The sequence below is a fragment of the Capra hircus genome, chromosome 4 (assembly GCF_001704415.2).
Source record: "Capra hircus breed San Clemente chromosome 4, ASM170441v1, whole genome shotgun sequence".
NCBI lineage: Eukaryota > Metazoa > Chordata > Mammalia > Artiodactyla > Bovidae > Capra > Capra hircus.
In genome coordinates, this window is record NC_030811.1 from 32408001 (window position 1) to 32430540 (window position 22540).

At 38.0% G+C, this 22540-nt stretch overlaps 1 protein-coding gene across 1 annotated transcript in view; it reads left to right on the top strand.

Annotated features, from left to right (window-relative positions):
• The window catches only part of IQUB (IQ motif and ubiquitin domain containing), an 82543-nt gene extending 66533 nt beyond the window's left edge, over positions 1-16010 (top strand). Inside the window, exons 11-14 of the mRNA XM_005679403.3 lie at positions 2401-2577; positions 8456-8704; positions 9734-9919; positions 15750-16010. Of these exons, the coding sequence (XP_005679460.2) occupies positions 2401-2577; positions 8456-8704; positions 9734-9919; positions 15750-15932 (795 nt within the window). The 3' untranslated portion in view covers positions 15933-16010. The remainder of the gene's footprint in view (positions 1-2400; positions 2578-8455; positions 8705-9733; positions 9920-15749) is intronic.

Consider the following 22540-nt stretch of genomic DNA (forward strand, 5'->3'; position numbering starts at 1 on the left):
AGTGGGCCTTAGAAAGCATCACTACAAACAAAGCTAGTGGAAGTGATGGAATTCCAGTTGAGCTAATTCAAATATTAAAAGATGATGCTGTGAAAGTGCTGCACTCAATATGCCAGCAAATTTGGAAAACTCAGCAGTGGCCACAGGACTGGAAAAGGTCCGTTTTCATTCCAATCCCAAAGAAAGGCAATGCCAAAGAATGCTCAAACTACCACACAGTTGCACTCATCTCACATGCTGGTAAAGTCATGCTCAAAATTCTCCAAGCCAGGCTTCAGCAATACGTGAACCGTGAACTTCCAGATGTTCAAGCTGGTTTTAGAAAAGGCAGAACCAGAGATCAAATTGCCAACATCCACTGGATCATTGAAAAAGCAAGAGAGTTCCAGAAAAACATCTATTTCTGCTTTATTGACTATGCCAAAGCCTTTGCCTGTGTGGATCACAATAAACTGTGGAAAATTTTGAAATAGATGGGAATACCAGAGCACCTGACCTGCCTCTTGAGAAACCTATATGCAGGTCAGGAAGCAACTGTTAGAACTGGACATGGAACAACAGACTGGTTCCAAATAGGAAAAAGAGTGCATCAAGGCTGTATATTATCACTCTACTTATTTAACTTATACGCAGAGTACATCATGAGAAATGCTGGGCTGGAAGAAACAAAAGCTGGAATCAAGATTATTGGGAGAAATATCAATAACCTCAGATATGCAGATGACACCACCCTTATGGCAGAAAGTGAAGAACTAAAGAGCCTCCTGATGAAAGTGAAAGAGGAGAGTGGAAAAGTTGGCTTAAAGCTCAACATTCAGAAAACTAAGATCATGGCATCCAGTCCCATCACTGCATGGCAAATAGATGGGGAAACAGCGGCTGACTTTATTTTTCTGGGCTCCAAAATCACTGCAGATGGTGATTGCAGCCATGAAATTAAAAGACGCTTACTCCTTGGAAGAAAAGCTATGACCAACCTAGACAGCATATTAAGAAGTAGAGACATTACTTTGTCAACGAAGGTCCATCTAGTCAAGGCTATGGTTTTTCCAGTGGTCATGTATGGATGTGAGAGTTGGACTATAAAGAAAGCTGAGTGACAAAGAATTGATGCTTTTGAACTGTGGTGTTGGAGAAGCCTCTTGAGAGTCCCTTGGACTGCAAGGAGATCCAACCAGTCCATCCTAAAGGAGATCAGTCCTGGGTGTTCATTGGAAGGACTGATGTTGAAACTGAAACTCCAATACTTTGGCCACCTAATGCGAAGAGCTGACTCATTGGAAAAGACCCAGATGCTGGGAAAGATTGAGGGCAGGAGGAGAAGGGGACGACAGAGGATGAGATGATTGGATGGCATCACCGACTCAATGGCCATGAGTTTGGGTAAAGTCCGGGAGTTGGTGATGGACAGGGAGGCCTTGCGTGTTGTGGTTCATGGGATCGCAAAGAGTCGGACACAACTGAGCGACTAAATTGAACTGATGCATCTCTAGTTAATATACTGTAGTGTTGCTTTTTTTGAATTTTATTTAAATGGAATGAGACAGTATTATTTTGTGCCTTGCTTCATTTGCTAAACTTTAATTTGTAAGATTTAAATTTGTTATTATATATAGCTCTAGTTAATTCATTTCTGTATATTAGATAATACCTTATTGTATGAACCAAAAGTGTTAATCACTCACAGTCACTCAGTTGTGTCTGACTCTTTGTGAACCCATGGACTGTAGCCCACCAGGCTTCTCTGTTCATGGCATTCTCCATGCAGAAAAACTGGAATGGGTAGCCATTCCCTTCTCCATGGGATCTTCCTGACCCAGGGATTGAACCTGGGTCTTCTGTGTTGTAGTGGATTCTTTACCATCTGAGCCACCTACTTTTTCGCTTATTTATGCAATCAGCTTATTTATGGATATTTGGTTATTTCTGATTTTGAACTGGTTTGAACAATGACTCCATGAACATTTCTTTAAAGCACTTTAGTAGAATTGCTGGGTTGTAGATTACGGATATCTTAAATTCCAGTAGATAATGTCAATTTCTTTTCCAAATTAGTGGTCTCCATCTATACTTATGGGGTTTCCTGGTGATTCAGCTGATAAAGAATCTACCTGCAATGCGAGAGACTTGGGTTCAATCCTTGGGTTGGAAAGATCCCCTGGAGAAGGGAACAGCTACCCACTCCAGTATTTTGGCCTGGAGAATTCCATGGACTATTCATGGGGTCGCAAAGAGTTGGACATGATTGAGTGACTTTCACTTTCACTTTCATCTATACTTAAGTTAGCAATGGTTCATTACTTTTGGAATCTAGTTTTAGCTTGTTTGGGTGATAACTTTAGAAACTAACTTGATGATGTTTAATGTTCTATACAAAATATGTATGTGTATTTTACACAGGAACATGAATGTAAACTGACTCAGGAAATCCTGGAATTGATTGACAGGGAGGTTGACCTTATGATGAGAGGAGTCAAACATCAGAATCTTGAAGGACTCAGAAAAAGGATCGCAACACTCTTTTTTCATTACATCAAAACACCTCTGTTTAATCCAGAAGTTGCAAGATACCTTAAGGTACTCTACCCTTTCCCCACCCTGTATTCCTTTATTAGAACTCTATGCTCAGAGGAGCCTGGTGCAGGCTCCTGTCCATGGGGTGGCAAAGAGTTGGACACAACTAAGCGACTTCACTTTTCATGCTATAGTAAAATGAGGTATATTCCAATTTTGCTTTAGTACTCTACTAGGGGTCCATGTGGAAGATCATCTTATTGATGAAATTTCTTTGAATTATATTTTTTCTGTTGATAAATGAACCATTTAACATTTTCTGTTTGTGTTTCCAACCTTGAATTCTCTCCTACTCTCTGGATCAAGTGTCCAGTTGAATACTGTACTATATTGAATACCTCACAGTCTCTCACACCTTCCAGCTTTTGCACATTCTGGTGCTTCCACCTGGAATGTTGTCCCTGACTTTACCCAGCCAGCTCCTCTTTATTTTTTAGGACTCAGTTCACACGTACTCTTCTTCATTAGGCCTCAGAGAGAGTTAATCTCTTCATTTCTGAGATTCTACATGCACCTTTGTGTTCCTTTATAATACTTACCACATAGTTATAATTATTACTGAGCTGATTCACGTAGATATCCTGCAAGAACTTCAAATGTAATATGTATTTGAATTAAATTGCTTTTTCCAACTCCAATATGCTTAGCCATCTTTGGAGATTTTTCTTTCTAAAAACTTTGCCATCTTAGTTTGCAAGACTATTTAAAACACGATGCAGGATACAGCATGCTTGGGGCTGGTGCATGGGGATGACCCAGAGGGATGTTGTGGGGAGGGAGGCGGGAGGGGGGTTCATGTTTGGGATTGCATGTACACCCGTGGTGGATTCATGTCAATGTATGGCAGAACCAATACAGTATTGTAAAGTAAAATAAAGTAAAAAGAAAAAGAAAAAAAAAAAAAGGAAAAAACACGTTTAGTAAATTTTTGAGGCGCTTGTTAAAGAGTTTGAAATATTAATAGTGTTGTTCCAATGATTATTTTTAGAGTAATAATCTCTAATAATTTAAGAAGCTGACCAAACATCTACTTTGCTTTTAGAAACTTTTAGAAAAAGTAAAAGTGTTTGATTTTTATATTCTCTCTTTTAATGAATTTTTGAAACTTAATTATATTGCAGGAGAACTTTAAAATGTAACAAAAGTTCAAGAGAAAAGTTGACCATCAAAATATTTATCATTGTTCTGTGTTTCCAAACTACTTTTTAGTCTTCTATGGACTTACGCAATTTTCATATGCTTGCGGTAGTATAATAGAATTCAATGTTCTATACATTCACATAACATTATACCATTTTATTCACTTTTTAAATTTACCTTTGGTAAAATCCAATGTTTTTGATAAGTTTTGACAAATGCAGTGTTGTGTAATCAACAGCCAATAGCACAATCAAGATAAAATAGTCTTTTCACCTCCCTGAAATTGCCTCATTATGCTACTTTATAATCAGTCCTTCCCCTGGATGCCTAACCCTTGGCAAACACTGTTCAGCATTTTATTTCTGTAGTTATACCTAACCCTGTCCTATAAATGGAATCATATAATATGTACAAGCATACCATGTTTTATTGCACTTTGCTTTATTGAACTTTGCAGCTGCTGCTTTTCTTTCTTTCTTTCTTTTAAGTAAATTGAAGATTGTGGCAACCCTTCATTGAGCAAACCTATTGGCACAATTTTTCCAACAGCTTTTGCTCACTTTGTGTCTCTGTGTCACAGTTTGGTAAATTCTTAGAATGTTTCAGACTTTCTCATGTTTATTATGTTTGTTACAGTGATTTGTGGTCATTGATCTTTGATGTTGCTATTATAATTGTTTTGGGACATCATAAACCTTGCCCATATAAGACAGCAAATTCAATTGCTGTGTGTATTCTGACTGCTCTACCAACTGGTGGTGCTTCCTTCTCTCTTCCTCTCCTCAGTTCAGTCCAGTTCAGTCACTTAGTCGTGTCCGACTCTGCAACCACATGACTTGCAGCACACCAGGCCTTCTCCTCAGACAACCCCTATTCCTTCAGACACAACATTATTGAAATTAGGCGAGTTAATAACCTTACAAAAGCCTCTAAGGGTTTAAGTGAAAAGAAGAGTTGCACACCTCTCCCTTTAAATCAAAAGCTGGAAATGATTAAACTTAATGAGAATAGGCCAAAAGCTAAGCCTCTTGCACCAGTTAGCCAACTTGTGAATGCAAAGGACAAGTTCTTGAAGGAAATTGAAAGTGCTACTCCAGTGAACACATGAGTGATAAGAAATTGAAACAGCCCTATTGCTGGTATGTAGAGAGTTTGAGTCGTCTGGATAGAAGATCAGACTTACCATAACATTTCCATAAGCCAAAGCTTGGTCCAGAGCAAGGCCCTAATGGTCTTCATTTTCTTGAAGGCTGAGAGAGGTAAGAAAGCTGCATTAGAAAAGTTTGAAGCTCACAGTGGTTGGTTCATGAGATTTAGGGAAAAGAGCTCTCCATAACATAAACGTAGAAGCAACAAGTTATCCAGAAGATCTTGCCAAGATAATTAATGAAGATGGCTGCACTACACAGTAGATTTTTGGTATAGATGAAATGGCCTTATACTGGAAGAAGATGATATCTAGGACTTTTATAGCTAGAGAGAAGTCAAATTCCTAGCTTCAAAGCCTTAAAGGACAGACTGACTCTCTCAGCTAATGCACCTGGTGACTTTTAAGTTTAAGCTAGTGCTCATTTACTATTCTGAAAATACTAGGGGCCCTTAAGATTTATTACCAAGCTGTTCTGCTTGTGCTCTGTAAATGGAACAACAGAGTTTATATAACAGCACATCTTTTTCTAACCATGGTTTAGTTAATGTTAATATTTTAAGCACACTGTTGAGACCTACTGCTGAAAAAAAAAAAAAGATTCCATTCAAAAAAAAAAAGAAAAGCAACTAGTAGTATACAAGGAAACTCTTAGACTATCAGCTGACTTTTCAACAGAAACTTTGCAGGCCGGAAAGGATTGGCATAATATAGTCAAAGTGAGAAAAGGGGGGGAAAAAAAAAAACTACCATCGAGAATATTCTACCTGGCAAGGCTATCATTCAGATTGGCAAGGGAGATAGAGTTTTACTAACAACCAAAGCTTAAATAATTCAGCATCACTAAACCACCTGTACAAGAAATTTTAAAGGACTACTCTAAGCAGAAAAGACTACAGCTAGAAATAAGAAAATTATGAAAGCAAAGATCTTATTAGTAAAGGCAAACATACAGTAAAGATAGTAGATCAACCACTTAGACAGCTAGTAGGAAGGTTAAAAGACAAAAGTAGTAAAACCATCTATCCACAATAAGTAATTAAAGGATACAAAAAACAAAAGATGTAAACTATAATGTCAGCAATATTAACAATGGCAGTGGTGGCTGGTGGAATAAAAATATAGGGATATTAGAACATGTTTGAATTGAAGGGAACATCAACTTAAAAATAATACATGTTGTTGTATATTAACCTCACGGTAACCACAAGCCAAAAACCTGTAATAGATAAACACACAAAAGAGAAAATCCAAACATAACACTAAAGAAAGTCATCAAATCATAAGAGGAAGAGAACAAAAGAAGAAAAGAGCAACAAAAATAATAACCATAAACCAACCAGAAGACAGTAAACAAAATGGTTATAAGTACATCCCTATCAATAATTTCTTTAAATGTAAATGGACTAGATGCTCCAAATAAAAGATATAGAATGGCTGAATGGATTAAAAAAAATACGAGAGCCATGTATATGTTGCCTACAGGAGACTTTCTTCAGATCTAAAGAAACAGACAGACTGAGAGTGAAGGGATGGAAAAGGGTATTCCATGCAAATGAAAGCAAAAAGAAAACTGGAGTGCATGCTTAGTTGTGCTTATTTGCTCAGTCACGTCTGACTCTTTGTGACTCCATGGACTGTAGCCCACCAGGCTCCTCTGTCCATGGGGATTCTCCAGGCAAGAATACTGGAGTGGGTTGCCATGCCCTCCTCCAGGGGATCTTCCCAAACCAGGGATCAAACCCAGGTCTCCTCCATTGCAGGTGGATTCTTTAATGTCTGAGCCACCAGGGACAAGATAGACTTTAAAACAAAGATTGTGCTAAGACAAAGAAGGACATTACATAATTATAACGTGATCAATCCAACAAGAAGATAACAATTGTAAATATATATGTATCAAACCAGGATTAGCTAAATATGTAAAGGAAATGCAACAAACATAAAGGAAAAGATTGACAGTAACACAGTGATAGTAGGGGATTTTAACACCCCACTTCCATCAATGGACAGATCATTGAAACAGAAAATCGATAAGGAAACAGTGGCATTAAATGACATTTTAGACCAAATGACTTAATAGATGTATGTATATGAAACGTTCCCTCCAAAAGCAGTGAAATACACAATCCTTTCAAGAGCTCATGGAACATTCTCCAGTATAGATCTCATGCTAGGCCACAAAACAAGTCTCAATAAATTTAAGAAGACTGAAATCTATCAATCATCTTTTCCAACCACAATGGTATGAGAATGGAAATCAGCTACCAAAAAAAAAAAAAAAAACCTGCAAAAAACACAAACATTAGGAGGTTAAGCAATGTGAGCTAAATGACCAATGGTTCACTGAATAAATCAAACAGAAAATTAAAAAAATACCTGGTGACAAATAAAAATGAAAAGACAATGATCCAAAATTAATGAGATGCAGTAAAAGCAGTTCTAAGAGGAAAGTTGATAGTGATACAAACCTACTTCAGGAAATAAGAAAAGAATAAGCCACCTAACATTACACCTATGCAAACTAGAAAAAGAACAAACAAACACAAAATTAGTAGAAGGAAAGAAATAATACAAATCAGAGCAGAAATAAATAAAATAGAGATTAATAATAAACCTAAGAGCTGGTTCTTTGAAAAGATAAACAAAATTGATTAACCTTTAGACAGACTCATCAAAAAAAATAGAGGTACCAAGTCAATAAAATCAGAAATAAAAAAGGAAATAAAGTTACAACCAACACTACAGAAATACAGAGGATTGTAGGAGACTTTACTATGAACAGTGTATATACCAATAAAGTGGACAAACTACAAGAGATAGAGAAAATCTTACAAATATACAGTCTCCCAAGAATGAATCTGGAAGAAATAGAAATAGTGAACAGACCAATTACCAGTAATGAAATTGAATCAGTAATCAAAAATTCCCAACAAACAAAAGCTCATGACCAGACTGCTTCACAGGAAATGGTACTAAACATTTAAAGAATTAGCATTTATCCTTCCCAAACTACTCCAAAAAGCTGAAGGGGAAAGAATATTTCCAAACTCACTCTTTGAGGCCAGCATCACCATGATACTGAAACCAGGCAAAGACATCACAGAAAATTACACACAGATATCACTCATGAACATACATGCTTAAGTCCTCAACAAAAGATTAGCAAACTGAATTCAACAGCTTTTATTTATATATGAATTTATCTACTGCCTGTAAGAAAAATTAATACAGAATAGCACCAAAAATCTAAATTCTTCTATAAATAAGTGTCAAAGGACTTTTTTTCTGTTCTTTCTGGAAGGTTTTCTTACTATTGCAACTCAAAGCCTCTAACTACTCATTTTTTTCAGCCAGTTAATTTTCTAGGTGATTTTACCACATGTATTTAAAAGTTGATGAACAATAGAGTGTTAACATTTTGACAGAGTGAATGAATATGACTTGAAATTTAAATTTTTCATAGAAAGTTAGGGAAAAATATAACTTTTAAATTAACCAACTATTTATCTCATTCTAAGATAAGTTAGCCCTTAACATTTGGCCTGGCTATTAAACTTTTCTTTCTTTCTTTTTTTTTTTTTTATTGTTTAGGTCCCTCAGGACCCACTGAAGTTCTATAGGAAAATTTACTTTTGCCACAGTTGCCAGCTCTATTTGCCTTCTGCAGAGTTTCCTGTATCATCCACCTCACACCGCATTTACCAATGTCGTCAGTGCATTAACCTTGACAATGAGAGTCGAAAACGAGAATCATATTTGAAGTACAAATGTTTACTTCAACGGCTCTACTGTTCAGAAGCTGATTATGAAGATGGTTCTGAAATTGCTTTCCTGATACAGGTATGATGAGTAAATGTTGCCAATCATGGATGAAACCTGTTCATTGATTTTACAGAAAAGATTTCTGCTTTCCCATCCAAACCTTTTAAAATAATGGTTCTTCTTCCTGTGTTTATTCTTTCTGAAGCTTGCCCCTCTGGCAGTCCTAAGTTTATATATGCAGTCCTCTTGATAAAAAGTCATTTCAAGAGCTGTAGCTAATATGGTTTAAATTTTTAAAAAGTTTATAAGCAGTTATTTCATTTCCCCCCTTGTTCTCTTTTTTTTTTCACTGAAACAATGATGTTTTTAATAACTAAATGAATTGCTTATTCTTTTTCACATCTTAATTTCCTAATTTCTAAAATGGGAATAAAATGATCTGCAAGTAACCCTGAGGATAAGCTGAAAGTTACTAATGAATTTTAGAAAATACTTAATACCCTATAAATATAAGGTAAAATTAGCATGTTGGAAGAAATACACACTGCTTTCTCTGGATGCAGTCATGACTGTGAGACTGGTAACATAGTTTGGGCAGAGTGAGCAGAGATTGGGCTTCCCTGGTAGCTCAGCTGGTAAAGAATCCACCTGTATTGCAAGAGACCCTGGTTCGATTCTCTGGTTGGGAAGATCCCCTGGGGAAAAGATGGGCTACCCACTCTAGTATTCTTGGGCTTCCTTGGTGACTCAGCTGGTAAGGAATCCACCTGCAATGCGGGAGGCCTGTGTTCGATCCCTGGGTTGGGAAGATCCCTGGGTTGGGAAGAACGAGATGGTGACCCACTCCAGTACTGTTGCCTGAAAATTTCCATGGACAGAGGGGCCTGGCGGGCTAAGTCCATGGGGTCCCAAGAGTCGGACACGACTTAGTGACTAAACCACCAGCACCACCGTGTGTGCTGAAAACCTCATGAATAATGTTTCCCTTTAAAAAATACACTGAATTTGTTTTCTCAAGGAATATAATAGTCTTAAAGAAATTTTATGGTTAGAATAAAATTTTATGTTTAGAATATTTTTATTTTAAAAATATGTTTTGACATGCAGCTACAAGATATTCAGTACCTGACAGAGAATATCTGGGCATCCCAGTCTGTGCTCAGTGCTTGGAAGGATCTCAATGATCTGGTCATGGTCAGATGGGATAAGTCTGTGGAATGGTCTCCCTGGAACTGCATTCTTCTTACCAAAGATGAAGGCGCTACTCATCTCAAACTAAAGAGTATTGAAGAGGTAAGAAAGTCAATCTGTGACCTTAGTTTGATCACTGGAATTACTAGAAGTACCTTGATTGCCTTTTAGGGCTTCCCTGATAGCTTAGCTGTTAAAGAATCCACCCACAATGCAGGAGATCTGGGTTTGATCCCTGGGTTGGGAAGATCCCCTGGAGAAGGGAAAGGCTACCCACTCCAGTATTCTGGCCTGGGGAATTTCATAGGCTCTATAGTCCATGGGGTCGCAAAGAGTTGGACATGACTGAGTAACTTTCACTTTCACTTGACTGCCTTTTACTACATTCCATGCATAATTTGAATAGTTGCATTGGATTAAGCAACAGAGAACCCATGGATAACAGTAACAAATACCTGGATGGTATGTATGGCAGAAATTGAAATTTAAAGGAGGTTAAGGCACATAAGGGAAAAGGCAATGGCACCCCACTCCAGTGCTCTTGCCTGGAGAATCCCACGGATGGGGGAGCCTGGTGGGCTGCAGTCCATGGGGTTGCTGGGAGTCAGACATGACTTAGCGATTTCACTTTCACTTTTCACTTTCATGCACTGGAGAAGGAAATGGCAACCCACTCTAGTATTCTTGCCTGGAGAATCCCAGGGACGGGGGAGCCTGGTGGGCTGCCGTCTATGGGGTCGCACAGAGTTGGACACTACTGAAGTGACTTGGCAGCAGCTTGGCAGCAAGGCACATAAGAGATAAAGATAAAACATCTGGAAGTCTTACAAGTACCTAATATGAGACCACTCCCTCCTAATAATAGCAAGTTCAAGCACATTAGTACCACAGTAAATTTCACAAGAGCCAGGGACACTGTTTAGTTTTTTGTGTCTATATCTCTAATACTTACAACAGTGTCACAGAGTAGATAATTAATATGTATTTGTTGAATGAATAAATGAATACTATCACCAGATAGGTATTATGGAACCTAGAATCTGTCCTTTGATTATTCTTCACAGGTCTGCCTAAAAGCACACTAACTTCTCAGATAAATTCTGTTCATAATTTTGTGTACTAAATGGCAGTCCTACCAATGGAGTGTAGTTCTGAGGCTTAATTTTTCATTTTCTTCCAACTAGCTAGAAGTGGGAAAAGTGCTATAAAAATTAAACACCATTTAATTTCAGTAACTTACAAGATGCAATCTGTAAAACATTTTGATGAATAGAATTGAGGGGTCCCTGATGAGTTCTCAGAAAGCTCCGTTTGCACTAAGTAAACCTATGATCCCAACAGCTGATACTGAATCTCTGCTTCCCACTGATTAAATTGCTGTACTTATTTGATGCAAGATGTCAGCTAAGGGAAAATAAAGAAATGACTTCAAACATAATAGTCATTTTGAATCATGCTCTTCCCTGTATGTGTTTTTATTGAGGAGGGGGAAGGTGTAAAGAGGAGGAAGTAATTAAATTGTTCGCCTTTTTGAATAATTTTCCAGTAGATGCCAGGATAAGAAAAACTTCACCCTAGGGATTAGAGGAAAGGGTAACAAACTGAAGCCGTGTTAAATATTATATTTAGTGAACTAAGCTGCCCCATAAATATTCAGTCACTGGAAGCCTAGCCAATACTAGCAGAATCATTTCATATAGGAACCATAGTGGAATTGAAATTCATTCCCAAAGGTGATATTCCGCTGCTTCTTCAATTAATGCGCAAACTCCCTTTGTGTATTTAATCAAGTTACTGCAGTATCAAATTAAATGTTTTATTCACATGCATTTCTAATTTCAGGATCTTACTGAATTTCTGTAAATAGAGCTCCATTTACACTAAGTAAGCCTAGTGTAAATAAAGAAGTAACTTCAAACATAATTGTTATTTCAGACAAACTAAATTGCTGTTTTATGGTTTGGGGCTGGTGTAATCTTTTAAGTATTAATATTCATCCTAGTTAAAGAACAGTTTATGTCTTGTGGCAAAGTAAAACATTTCCAGAATTTCCTAAATACACAGAGCTATTTGCTATCAAAGGGCTTCCCTGGTGGCACTAGTGGTAGAGAACCCGCCTGCCAGTCCAGGAGACATAGGAGAGGCAGGTTTAATCCCTGGGTTGGGAAAATCCTCTGCAGAAGAAAATGGCAACCCACTCCAGTAATCCTGCCTGGAGAATCCCATGAACAGAGCCTGGTGAGCTACAGTCCATAGGGTTGCAAAGAGTCGGACACTACTGAAGCGACTTAAGACACATTTGCTATCTCATTGAGAAAAAAATTACTCAACAGTTAAAATAATCTTGACTCCTACAGTCAGTCATGACACAAATTGTAGGAAAAGCATGGAAAAAGTTCTGTTCTCTGAACTGTATATGAGGTAGTTCAGTTTCTCACAGTGTGTACATTGGCCAAAGTAGGAAAATGGTGGATTTAAAGTCAGAAGATCTGACCTAGTATTTCCCCATCTGTCACTGAGGATCCACAGGACATTAGGAACTGCCTTCTTTGCTTTGTAAAATTTTATAAAAGTTAGCTAAAAACATGAATCTGGTATAGAAGATTAGAGTGCTATGCTTAATCACTCAGTCGGATCTGACTCTTTGTGATCCCATGGACTGTAGCCTGCCAGGTTCCTCTATCCTTGGGATTCTCCAGGCAAGAATGCTGGAGTGGATTGCCATTTCCTCCTCCAGGGGCTTTTCCTAACTCAGGTCTCCCTCACTGCAGGTGGATTCTTTACTGTCTAAGCCACCAGGCAAATCACAGAGGGTAAGAGTAGCCTTAGCTTTAATTCTGACTCTATCACTTATGAGTTGCAAGAAGCTGGGCAAGTTTGTTGCTGACTCAATACCCCAGTTTTTTCATATATAACGTGGGGATGATGAATATTGGATATTTTTCCATATTATATTATTCTTTAAGAGTTACTTATTGTTCTTTTTATTGTTTGTAACATACGGTGATATTCTCTTTAATGATTGATTTGGCTTTGTTTATGCACTTTGAAAATCTAGAAGGTTCTCTACGTGTATTGTTTAATGTTGTATTAATATTAATATAACATAAATGTGACAGTACCCCTTGAGTGAAATATGGGCTAAGAAGTGTTGGGAGGAGGTTAGATGAGGGGTTTTTTCTTTTTTTTGTCACACTATGCTTCATGAGATCTTAGTTTCTTCATCAGGGATTGAACCCGGGCCCCCTGCTTTGGGAGCATGGAGTGATAACCATTGGCATGCCAGTGAACTCCCTAGGTGAATTTGTCTGTAGAGAAGAATTTTTTTTTAATTAAAGTATAGTTGATTTATAACATTATAGTTAGTTTCAAGTATAAAACATGTTTCAATAGTTTTATAGATTATATTCTATTTAAAGTCATTATAAAACAATGGCTATATTTACCTATGCTGTACAGTATATTCTTGTTGCTTGTCTATTTATACAAAGTAGTTTGTGTTTCTTAATCCTGTTTTGCCCCACACCTTCCTTTTTCCCACTGGTAGTCACTAGTTTGTTCTTTGTATCTATGACTTGTTTCTGTTTTGTTTTTGTATGTATATTTGCTGTATTTTTTAGATTGCACATGTAAGTGATAATATAAAGTATTTTCTTTCTCTTTCTGACTTCTTTCTCTAAGCATAATGCTTCCTAGGTCCATCTGTGTTGTTAATGGCAGCTTTTCTTTCTTTTTTAATTGCGTATTATTCCATTGTGTATATATGTATATATACCCTGGAGAGGAAACCTTAAAATAAGCCCAGGATACTTCTATGTAATGCTTTCTGTAAGAATGCCGTGTCCTCTGGCTCCTATTCTCCAGGGCTTTCTTTACCTTGACACTGTGGAAGCATCTTTAGGAAGGAGATATCTGGCCTTTCAGAAAACAAATTTTAGGAGGAGGCACAGATAGTCTTTGTGATTTGGTTGAAAAAAAGAGTCAGGTAAAATTAATAAAGAAAATAAATGGTGTTTGTTAATTCAACCAGAATTTGCTTTTGAATCTGAGGGTTACTGTGATGAGTGCTTGGGGAAAAACAGAGAAATCTAATGGACACAATTCTTGATCATCTCAGTTGCATTTGAGCTTAGCTGTAAATAACAAATTAAGCAATTTGCAAGCAAGTTAATTTAACAAATTAACCAAATATGCGGCTGCTTTTCTTATATAAAAGGAATCCAGAGTCTGGCAATGACAGGGTGGTTGTATGGTAGCTCTACAATGTTCTCAAAAATTCAGGCCCTCTAACTTCTTCCACAGCCATATTTAAACTGGCTTTAATCCTAATGATTGTGTACTCTTAGAGATAGATAGCTACTTTATCTCCTGCATTATACCCACCTCCTAGATACAGCAAAAGCCTAAAGGTACTTGACAGGTGAGGCTTCCCACTCCCAAAGAGCTTCCCTGTAAGCTTTATCCAGTGACTTCTTTTTAAAAAATGTACACATATACATATGTGTGTGTATATATATTCACTTATATGTATATTTATGCCATGTATATATGTGTGTGTATGTGTATATATGTGCATATATATATATATATACACACATGTGCATGAAAGTGAAAGTCTCTCAGCCATGTCCAACTCTTTGCAACCCCATGGGCTACACAGTCCATGGAATTCTCTAGGCCAGAATACTGGAGTGGGTAGCCTTTCCCTTCTCCAGGAGATCTTCCCAACCCAGGGATCAAACCTAGGTCTCCCACATTGCAGGCAGATTCTTTACCAGCTGAGTCACCAGGGAAGCCCAAGAATACTGGAGTGGGTAGCCTCTCCTTTCTCCTGTGGATCTTCCCGACCCAGGAATCCAACCTGGGTCTCCTGCATTGCAAGCAGATTCTTTACCAACTGAGCTCTCAAGGAATATCAGAAAACTTGTCATATGATCAACCCTAGCTATAATAAAGGCTAAGAAAGCTAAGCATGTCACAGAATACACAATCGGGCCCATGTGTAAAATCAGGCCTCTAAATATGAACGGAAGAGAGAATGAATATTGGGTTGGCAACTTGCAGTGTGCCCCTTTTATTAGAAAACAGATGTTTTCTTTGTCTGTAGTGTGGCAAAGCTACCTAACAGAGAAAGTTCAAAGTGCTGTTACAGCTGTGGAGAGACAGGAAGTGTAAATATTAGTTAATAACAAAGGAAAATGGAAACGCACAAAAATTTGTTAAAGGCAGGAAGATTATTTTCTGTTTAGAAGACAGAAGAGAAATAGTTCAGACACATCTGTGGTAGTAAAAAGAGTGACAAAAAAGAAATTTACATGGTCACAGCACCATTGTTCATTTATTTAATTTTTATTTTATTATTGAAGAATAATTGCTTTACAATGTTGAATTAGTTTCTGCTGTACATTGTGATCTTTATTTTGAACTCTGGAGATATAGGGAGAAGGACTAATTTTAGAAAAAACTTCAAGTTGGTAATTGTATCAGTACTGAAATAGATTTAAAGAGAACCAAGGTGACAAGAGCATTCACACAAAAATATTGATTGACTGTTTACCTAAGGTGCCCAGAGACACATGGATGAAAAAGACCCAGTTTGAATCTCTAAGGAGTCTTCTTTGTTATCACGGAAGAGACTTGCAAGTAGATAGTAAAGTCCAAGGCAGAATGAATTAAAAATTACATTAAAAATACACGAAAGTGCTTGCAGGTATGGAAGAAGGAGGGGTTTGTTTGGACTCAGGTCAGAGAGAAAATCTAGAAAGACTTCCAGGTTTAAGTATCAAAAGCTGAGCCCTGTAAAATGATGGACAAAGTGAGGGGGAAAAAAAGTTTAAGAACTGACAAGCAAAGGCACTGAGGCATAAAAGTGTTTTTGTTTGGCAAGATTTATCTATGACATTTAATACAATCTGACTTTTTGTCTTTTCAGGGATATGAACCCTTGTTTATTCACAAGATCAAACACAAACACTTCCTGGCTAAGAACTATTTTTCTCAAATTCCGCTACTGGCTTCATTTTTACTTGATGATGGTGAAGTAGAGGAAATCAGAAAGAAGCATCAGTCAGAACCAACAACTAAGATTTTAGAAGTCCACAGGCCTGGTCCTTAGAAGATCCAGGACTCTGTTTGATGATCAGAATTTTTGTCCACGGCTAATAGAGTAATACAGAGGTCACACACTACAGAAGTAGAATTTTATCCTTTTACTGATTTTAATTGTTATACTGTCATAAGTTTTATGGAGAAAACATCCCCATTGCTTTATTGTTAGATAGTGTGAAATTTAAATATAATTTTGTTACTGAAATTAACATTTTAAAGAGAACATTTTATTTTTACTTTTTCTACATTAATTTATTTAAAATTTCATATACATCATATTAGAGGTAAAATCAATATACAAACAATCAGAGAAGGGCAAGTAGAGGACTGTGAGCATTCCCCTGTTGCCCTGGAGTAAGGCATCTGACTATATAGCACCTGCTCACAGTGATGGGAGAATGAATGGTGGAGTACAACTGAGGTGGGGGAGCAACCAGAGCTGTTGGATCATACGTGAAAAAGGGCAGCACCTCAATTTAGGGCTAGGAAAATAACCACAAAGAGTGAAAAAGATAGGCTCAACAGCAGAGAGACTTTCCTTAAAAAAGTCAGGTCTTCTGGTAAATTCTTTTCCATCTCGCTGAAACTACAGCTCTCTTTTTATATAAATGTCCAAATATCCATAGCAGAAGGGGCAGGAGATGGTGTCAGGCTGGAGGGCAGTCAACAGGGAAGAAGTTCAGTTGTGGCCTGCTATTACAGAACCCTGGCCTCAGGATACCTGAAAGCAACTAGCTAAGAAGTTAATTCCCCTGCCTTTGAAGTAAAGTATCTGCATTCTGTCTGCATTCCTCTAGTTTATTACCTGATGAGCATGCCTCCCTTAGCCCACTAACAAATGAAAACCCACAGAAGGGGTTTCCTTCCTTCTTACACGACTGAAGCGACTTAGCAGCAGGAAGACTGTATTATATGGATAAAGGCCTAAACAACCGAACAGAACAAAGTGTTATATCCCAGTGTCACAAAAACAAAGCTGATAGAGAAAGGAGAGTCACCATATACACAAAGATTCAAAAATCAAAGAGATCCTTTTGAGGAGTGAAAATACGTATTTACTTAACAAATCTCTTAACTGCGTTAAGGACATTCAATAGCATTTTTCATCCTTTGGAAAAATACTAGGAAAAATTACTATTACTTAAATAATTACAATAAATAAATAGATACAATAAAATAGTTGCTGAATCACAAAAACACACAGATGGCAATGAAGAACAGATCTGGTACTTGAAAGCTAAAACTAGCACGGAGATTGGGTGATTTAGCATAAGATAGTCCCCTGGAATTCAGAAGAAAATTCCGAGAAATGAGGTAAATGAGCAAAACAATAAGTTTAACAGATTTCTTTTTTTGTCCACCCTAGAAATAGCATAAGCCTAAAATGGAGTATAGAAGGAGAAACAATTAACGAAGATTTAAAACCGATTTCCCTAACTAAAAAGACATATATCCTTAGTGGTATAAAGTGTCTACCAAGAACTAGGAAAATTAATGTAGAGACACACATAGACACAACTTCATGACATTTCTGGATTTCAAAAATTTTGGACAAATTCCAAACATTCAAGTTGGAGAGGAAAAACCACAGACACACACACCAAGTCAGTAACAATAACATTAGATTTATCTTCCCCAGTGCTAAATGCCAGAAGGTAAAGGAGGAACATTTCTATTGAAGAATTTTGAATTTTGAGCGTAAAAAAATGAATTGAGAGTTTTACTTTCAGGCAATTTTTTTTTTTTTTGGAGTTGGGGATGAAAACAACAGAAAGACATTGTTAGGCAAGAGGCATGTCATCACTCTGTGTGGACTCATTCTGTACTCCAGCTGACCTCGACACTGTGGAGGAATGACTTGGGCATGATAGTCTGTATGAGAAATGGCGGTGAGCACCAAAATTTCAAGATTCTTTCTAAAGGATCATCACTTGAATGGTTATGGAACAATGTAAGAACACAAATTTTTTCAAAAAAGTCTCCACTGCAAAAAACAAAAATCTGAATCAGAAACACAAAAATAACCTGAGTGTTCTAACTAAATTCTGTTGTAGGAAGATCCAGGGGGGTAAAGTGTTCCAGATCTTTTCAAGGGGAGATGAGCAAATGGATAAGTATGTAGGAAAGAAGATACTCAAATATGTAGTTAAAAAATTTAAAGGCAACTCCTATCAGAATGAAGATGGAATTATAAGCCCCACATTTCTAGAGAAACAAGGGAACAGCAGCAAACAGGAGAACTATTGTGAAATAAAGAGGTTTTGTGTGTATGCTTGTCTTTTAGGTTAAGAGGAAGGAGGTATACATGAGAGAAAAACAAGATTAAAAATATCACAGTGCACACATTTGAGTGGGTTAAAATTCTAGTAAAGGACAGTTATTCTCATGTGGCTTCAAAGGAGTGAATTATGTGTGCCAGATATTAATCCCCAATAAAATGACATTTAAGGATATTTAGCAACACTATTCTAAAGGAGATCAGCCCTGGGGGTTCTTTGGAAGGAATGATGCTAAAGCTGAAACTCCAGTACTTTGGCCACCTCATGCGAAGAGTTGACTCATTGGAAAAGACTCTGATGCTGGGAGGGATTGGGGGCAGGAGGAGAAGGGGACAACAGAGGATGAGATGGCTGGATGGCATCACTGACTCGATGGACGTGGGTCTGAGTGGACTCCGGGAGTTGGTGATGGACAGGGAGGCCTGGCGTGCTGCGATTCATGGGGTCGCAGAGAGTTGGGCACAACTGAGCGACTGAACTCAACTCAACTGAGCAACACTATATCAGTCATATGGAAATAGACACCTCCTATAAGTCCAAAATAATTGGCAATATTCATTTCAAGGATGAAATTGAGAACAAAAATAACAGAGCAAAAGAAGTTACTTAATTTTGGTAAATTGTTTTTCAGAATATAAATTAATAATCTGTACATTAGGTATGAAAGTAAGTTTAAAACAAAAAGTCAATTGGGAAACAATTCTCCACAGGTTTTTTAATGTTTCTGCATGTCTCTTGAGCAGAAGTACTTAGTTCTTTTTTTCCAAGGATATTTGTAAAACAAGCAGTCTTAAAAGACAGAGGTAGTGTTTACTGTTCACTATAAAAGACTCAGCATCTCTTAGCCCGCATTCTCAGCCTGTAAAGCAGCTCACTGTGTGCTGCTGAGGGAATGTGTCACCCTGAGGGAATTAGGGCAAAATGCTGATATTCTGGCTGCTGTTTCTGTGAACAATAAATTGTGCTTTATCTCTGACCCAGGAGTTTCATGTCTTCTCCTATCGTTTATGAACTCGTAGCACCAAACTTGTTAGCTTGCAGTTAGTGTAACATTTCAGATACTTCACAGTTCTTGACTCAGAAAACCTTCAAAATGAAAAAAGAGAGAAATGAGTCATTTCCTTCTCCAATGCATGAAAGTGAAAAATGAAAGTGAAGTTGCTCAGTCGTGTTCAACTCTTAGCGACGCATGGACTGCGGCCCACCAGGCTCCTCCATCCATGGGATTTTCCAGGCAAGAGTGCTGGAGTGGGGTGTCATTGCCTTCTCCGGAAATGAGTCGAGAAGTAGAAAATACTGTTTTTCTTGTCTTTCCAGGAACACTGGGTGGGTGATGGCAATTCTCTAACCATTTGAAGTGAGGCAGAATTATGTAACTAATGCTTTTGCTTTATGTAATTTAAGTAGATTATCTCATGTCACTTTTGAGCAATGAAGGAATGAAAGATTCTGATTCTACGAGATATTCTTCTAATATATAAAAAAATAATGAATACTCCCCACCTCATGAGACGATTGGGGGCAGGAGGAGAAGGGGACAACAGAGGATGAGATGGCTGGATGGCATCACTGACTCGATGGACATGGAGTTTGAGTAAACTCCAGAAGTTGGTGATGGACAGGGAGGCCTGGCATGCTGCAGTCCCTGGGGTCGCAAATAGTTGGACACGACTGAGCGACTGAATTGAACTGAATATGCGGAGTGCAATAACATCATGATTTCTCAGTGCATCACCAGTGGAGGAATGGAATGGGGTGAAGATGGAAGATAAGCTTAGGGGGGTCAAAGGGCTGAGGCAATTAGTTTGATGACAAAGATTGTGTCATAAGATGGTCTTTCTTACACTAGAGAGAATCCATAAAGAAAAAGATACATTGAAAATCTTCAATGTCCAACACAGACCCAGACAGAAATTTGGAAAGCCCTTAAGAAAACTCTAAAGAAATTATCTCCTGTATATAGAGGGAAGAAATGGCTAGGGATTAAGTCTGGAACCTGATTGTAAGGTGTGTAGAGTTGTCACAGATGTGCACCTAGGTTAGATTTCCTGCTAAGGTAAGTATACTAGTGAGGAAGAAAAAGGTAATGGTCTGGTATGAGTTAGCCTGTACTGTATACCGAAAGAGTTGCAGGATTATGTCAATTCTTACTTAGAGCCAGGGGAGTCCATACAAGAATTTTTGTAAGGGTATGAGCCTGAAAAGTGTAAAACACAAGATTGTATCAAGCCAAACTGAAGTTCTTGCCTAGAATTCAGGATTTAATGTGTTGGCTTGAAGCCATGAGAATTGCTGGATATGTTACCTGGAGGCTAAATGCAAAAGTAGCCTATATCAGTGAGTTTGAAATGCCTGAACTTCACTGGAAAACATTACTCAGGAAGATGAGTTGTCGCAGGGTTATGTGAAGCTTTCTTAGACACTTCTTAAAGGTGTCTACACTGCACAAAAAGAAGATCTTCACCACGGCTTTAAGAAATACGAGCATAAATGGATTACTAGCATCCTTGAAAAATTTGTGGTGGCTGTTCCATGTAAACTGGAGATGACTGTGGTGGCTGCAGTGATATCTGACAGCCTGATTTAAAGGGAATAATGCAATCCTCAGTGCTAGAAGCCAGGTTGAAACTTAACCATCAGGAAACTAGTGGGCAGAGTTATAATAAGAACCCTAGGGGCAGAGTCCCTGCAAGGATTTATAACAATGGTTAATTGGTAATCAGATCTACAGGCATGAAATGGACAGCTGTATTACTGAATAGTTTCTTAGGGAGTCTGTAACAAATTACCATAAATTAGGTGGTTTAAAGCAACAGGGATTTCTTCTCTCATAGTTCTGGAGGCCAGAGGCCTGAAATCAAGGTGTGAGCTGAGCCTCTTTCTCCCTCTGTGTCCTATGGGAGAATTCCTCTGGCTTCTGCTGGCTCCAGGCGTTCTTTCCAGGCTGTTTTGACCACATCACTCCAGTTTATACCTCTGTTGTCACCTCGTCTTCTCCTCTTTGTGTATCTGTGTCTTCTCTTCTGTCCCTTATCAGGACGCCTATCATTGGATTAAGATCCTACCTGGCTGATCTGGGATGATCTCATCTCAAGATCCTTCACATCAGCACATGATCACATCTGGAAATATTCTTTGCTCAAATAAAGTCACATTTACTTGGTTTTAGGAACCACCATTCAATCCACTATAGCAGCCTACTATGGTTCATTTGACATATATTAGCAGAAAAATTCTAGTCCTGAAGGGCAGAAAAATTTTATTTAAGGTACAGTAGTGAGGCATCATGGACTCTTACAGAGTTCTCAGACTTAAACTATCTCACAGTTAAAGAGGTATATTAAAAATTTTAAGAGTTTAGCAAAAAAAAAAAAAAAAAGAACAAAAGAAAATAATGTAGTAAATGCTCTTGGCTTGAGAAAAATGTATATCCTGTTGGAGAATATAGTCTGTAGATATCCATTATATTCAGGTGATTGAGGGTGTTGTTGAATTCAATTATGTCCTCACTGAATTGCTGCCTACTGGATCTATTTATAATAGAGGGGTACTGAAGTCTCCAACTGTGAAAGTGGATTCATCTATTTCTTGCAGTTCTATCAGTTTTTGACTCATGCAATTTGAGGCTCTGTTGTTAGGTGCATACACGTTAAGGATTGTTATGTCCTCTTGGATAACTGACCCCTTTATCACTATGTAATGCCACTGATTATGGGGCTTCCCAGGTGGTGCAGTTGTAAAGAATCTGCCTGCAACGCAGGAGACGCAGGCAGACAAGGGTTCCATCCTTGGGTCGGGAAGATCCCTTGAAGTAGGAAATGGCAACCCGCTCCAGTATTCTTGCCTGAATCCCATGGACAGAAGAGCCTGGAAGTCTGCAGTCCATGTGGTCGCAAAGAGTCAGACACAACTGAGCATACACGTATGCATGCACACACACACAATGCCGCTCTCTATCCCTGAGCTTTCCTTGTTCTGATGTCTGCTTGATCTGAAATTAATGTAGCTACTCATGCTCTCTTTTGATTAGTATTAGCACAGAGTAGCTTTTTCCACTCATTTACTTTTCATCTGTATTAAAATTGTCTTTGTATTTAAAGTGAGTTTTATGGAGGTGACTTTTATGAACCCACCTGCAATGCAGGAGACCTGCAATCCCTGTGTTGGGAAGATTCTCTGGAGAAGGGAATGGCTACCAACTCCAGTATGCTGGACTGGAGAATTCCATGGACAGAGGAGCCAGTCCATGGGGTCGCAAAGAGTCAGTCATAACTGAGCGGCTTTCACTTTCAGTTTATGGAGGCAACATATACGTGGGTATTGTTTGATGAAACAC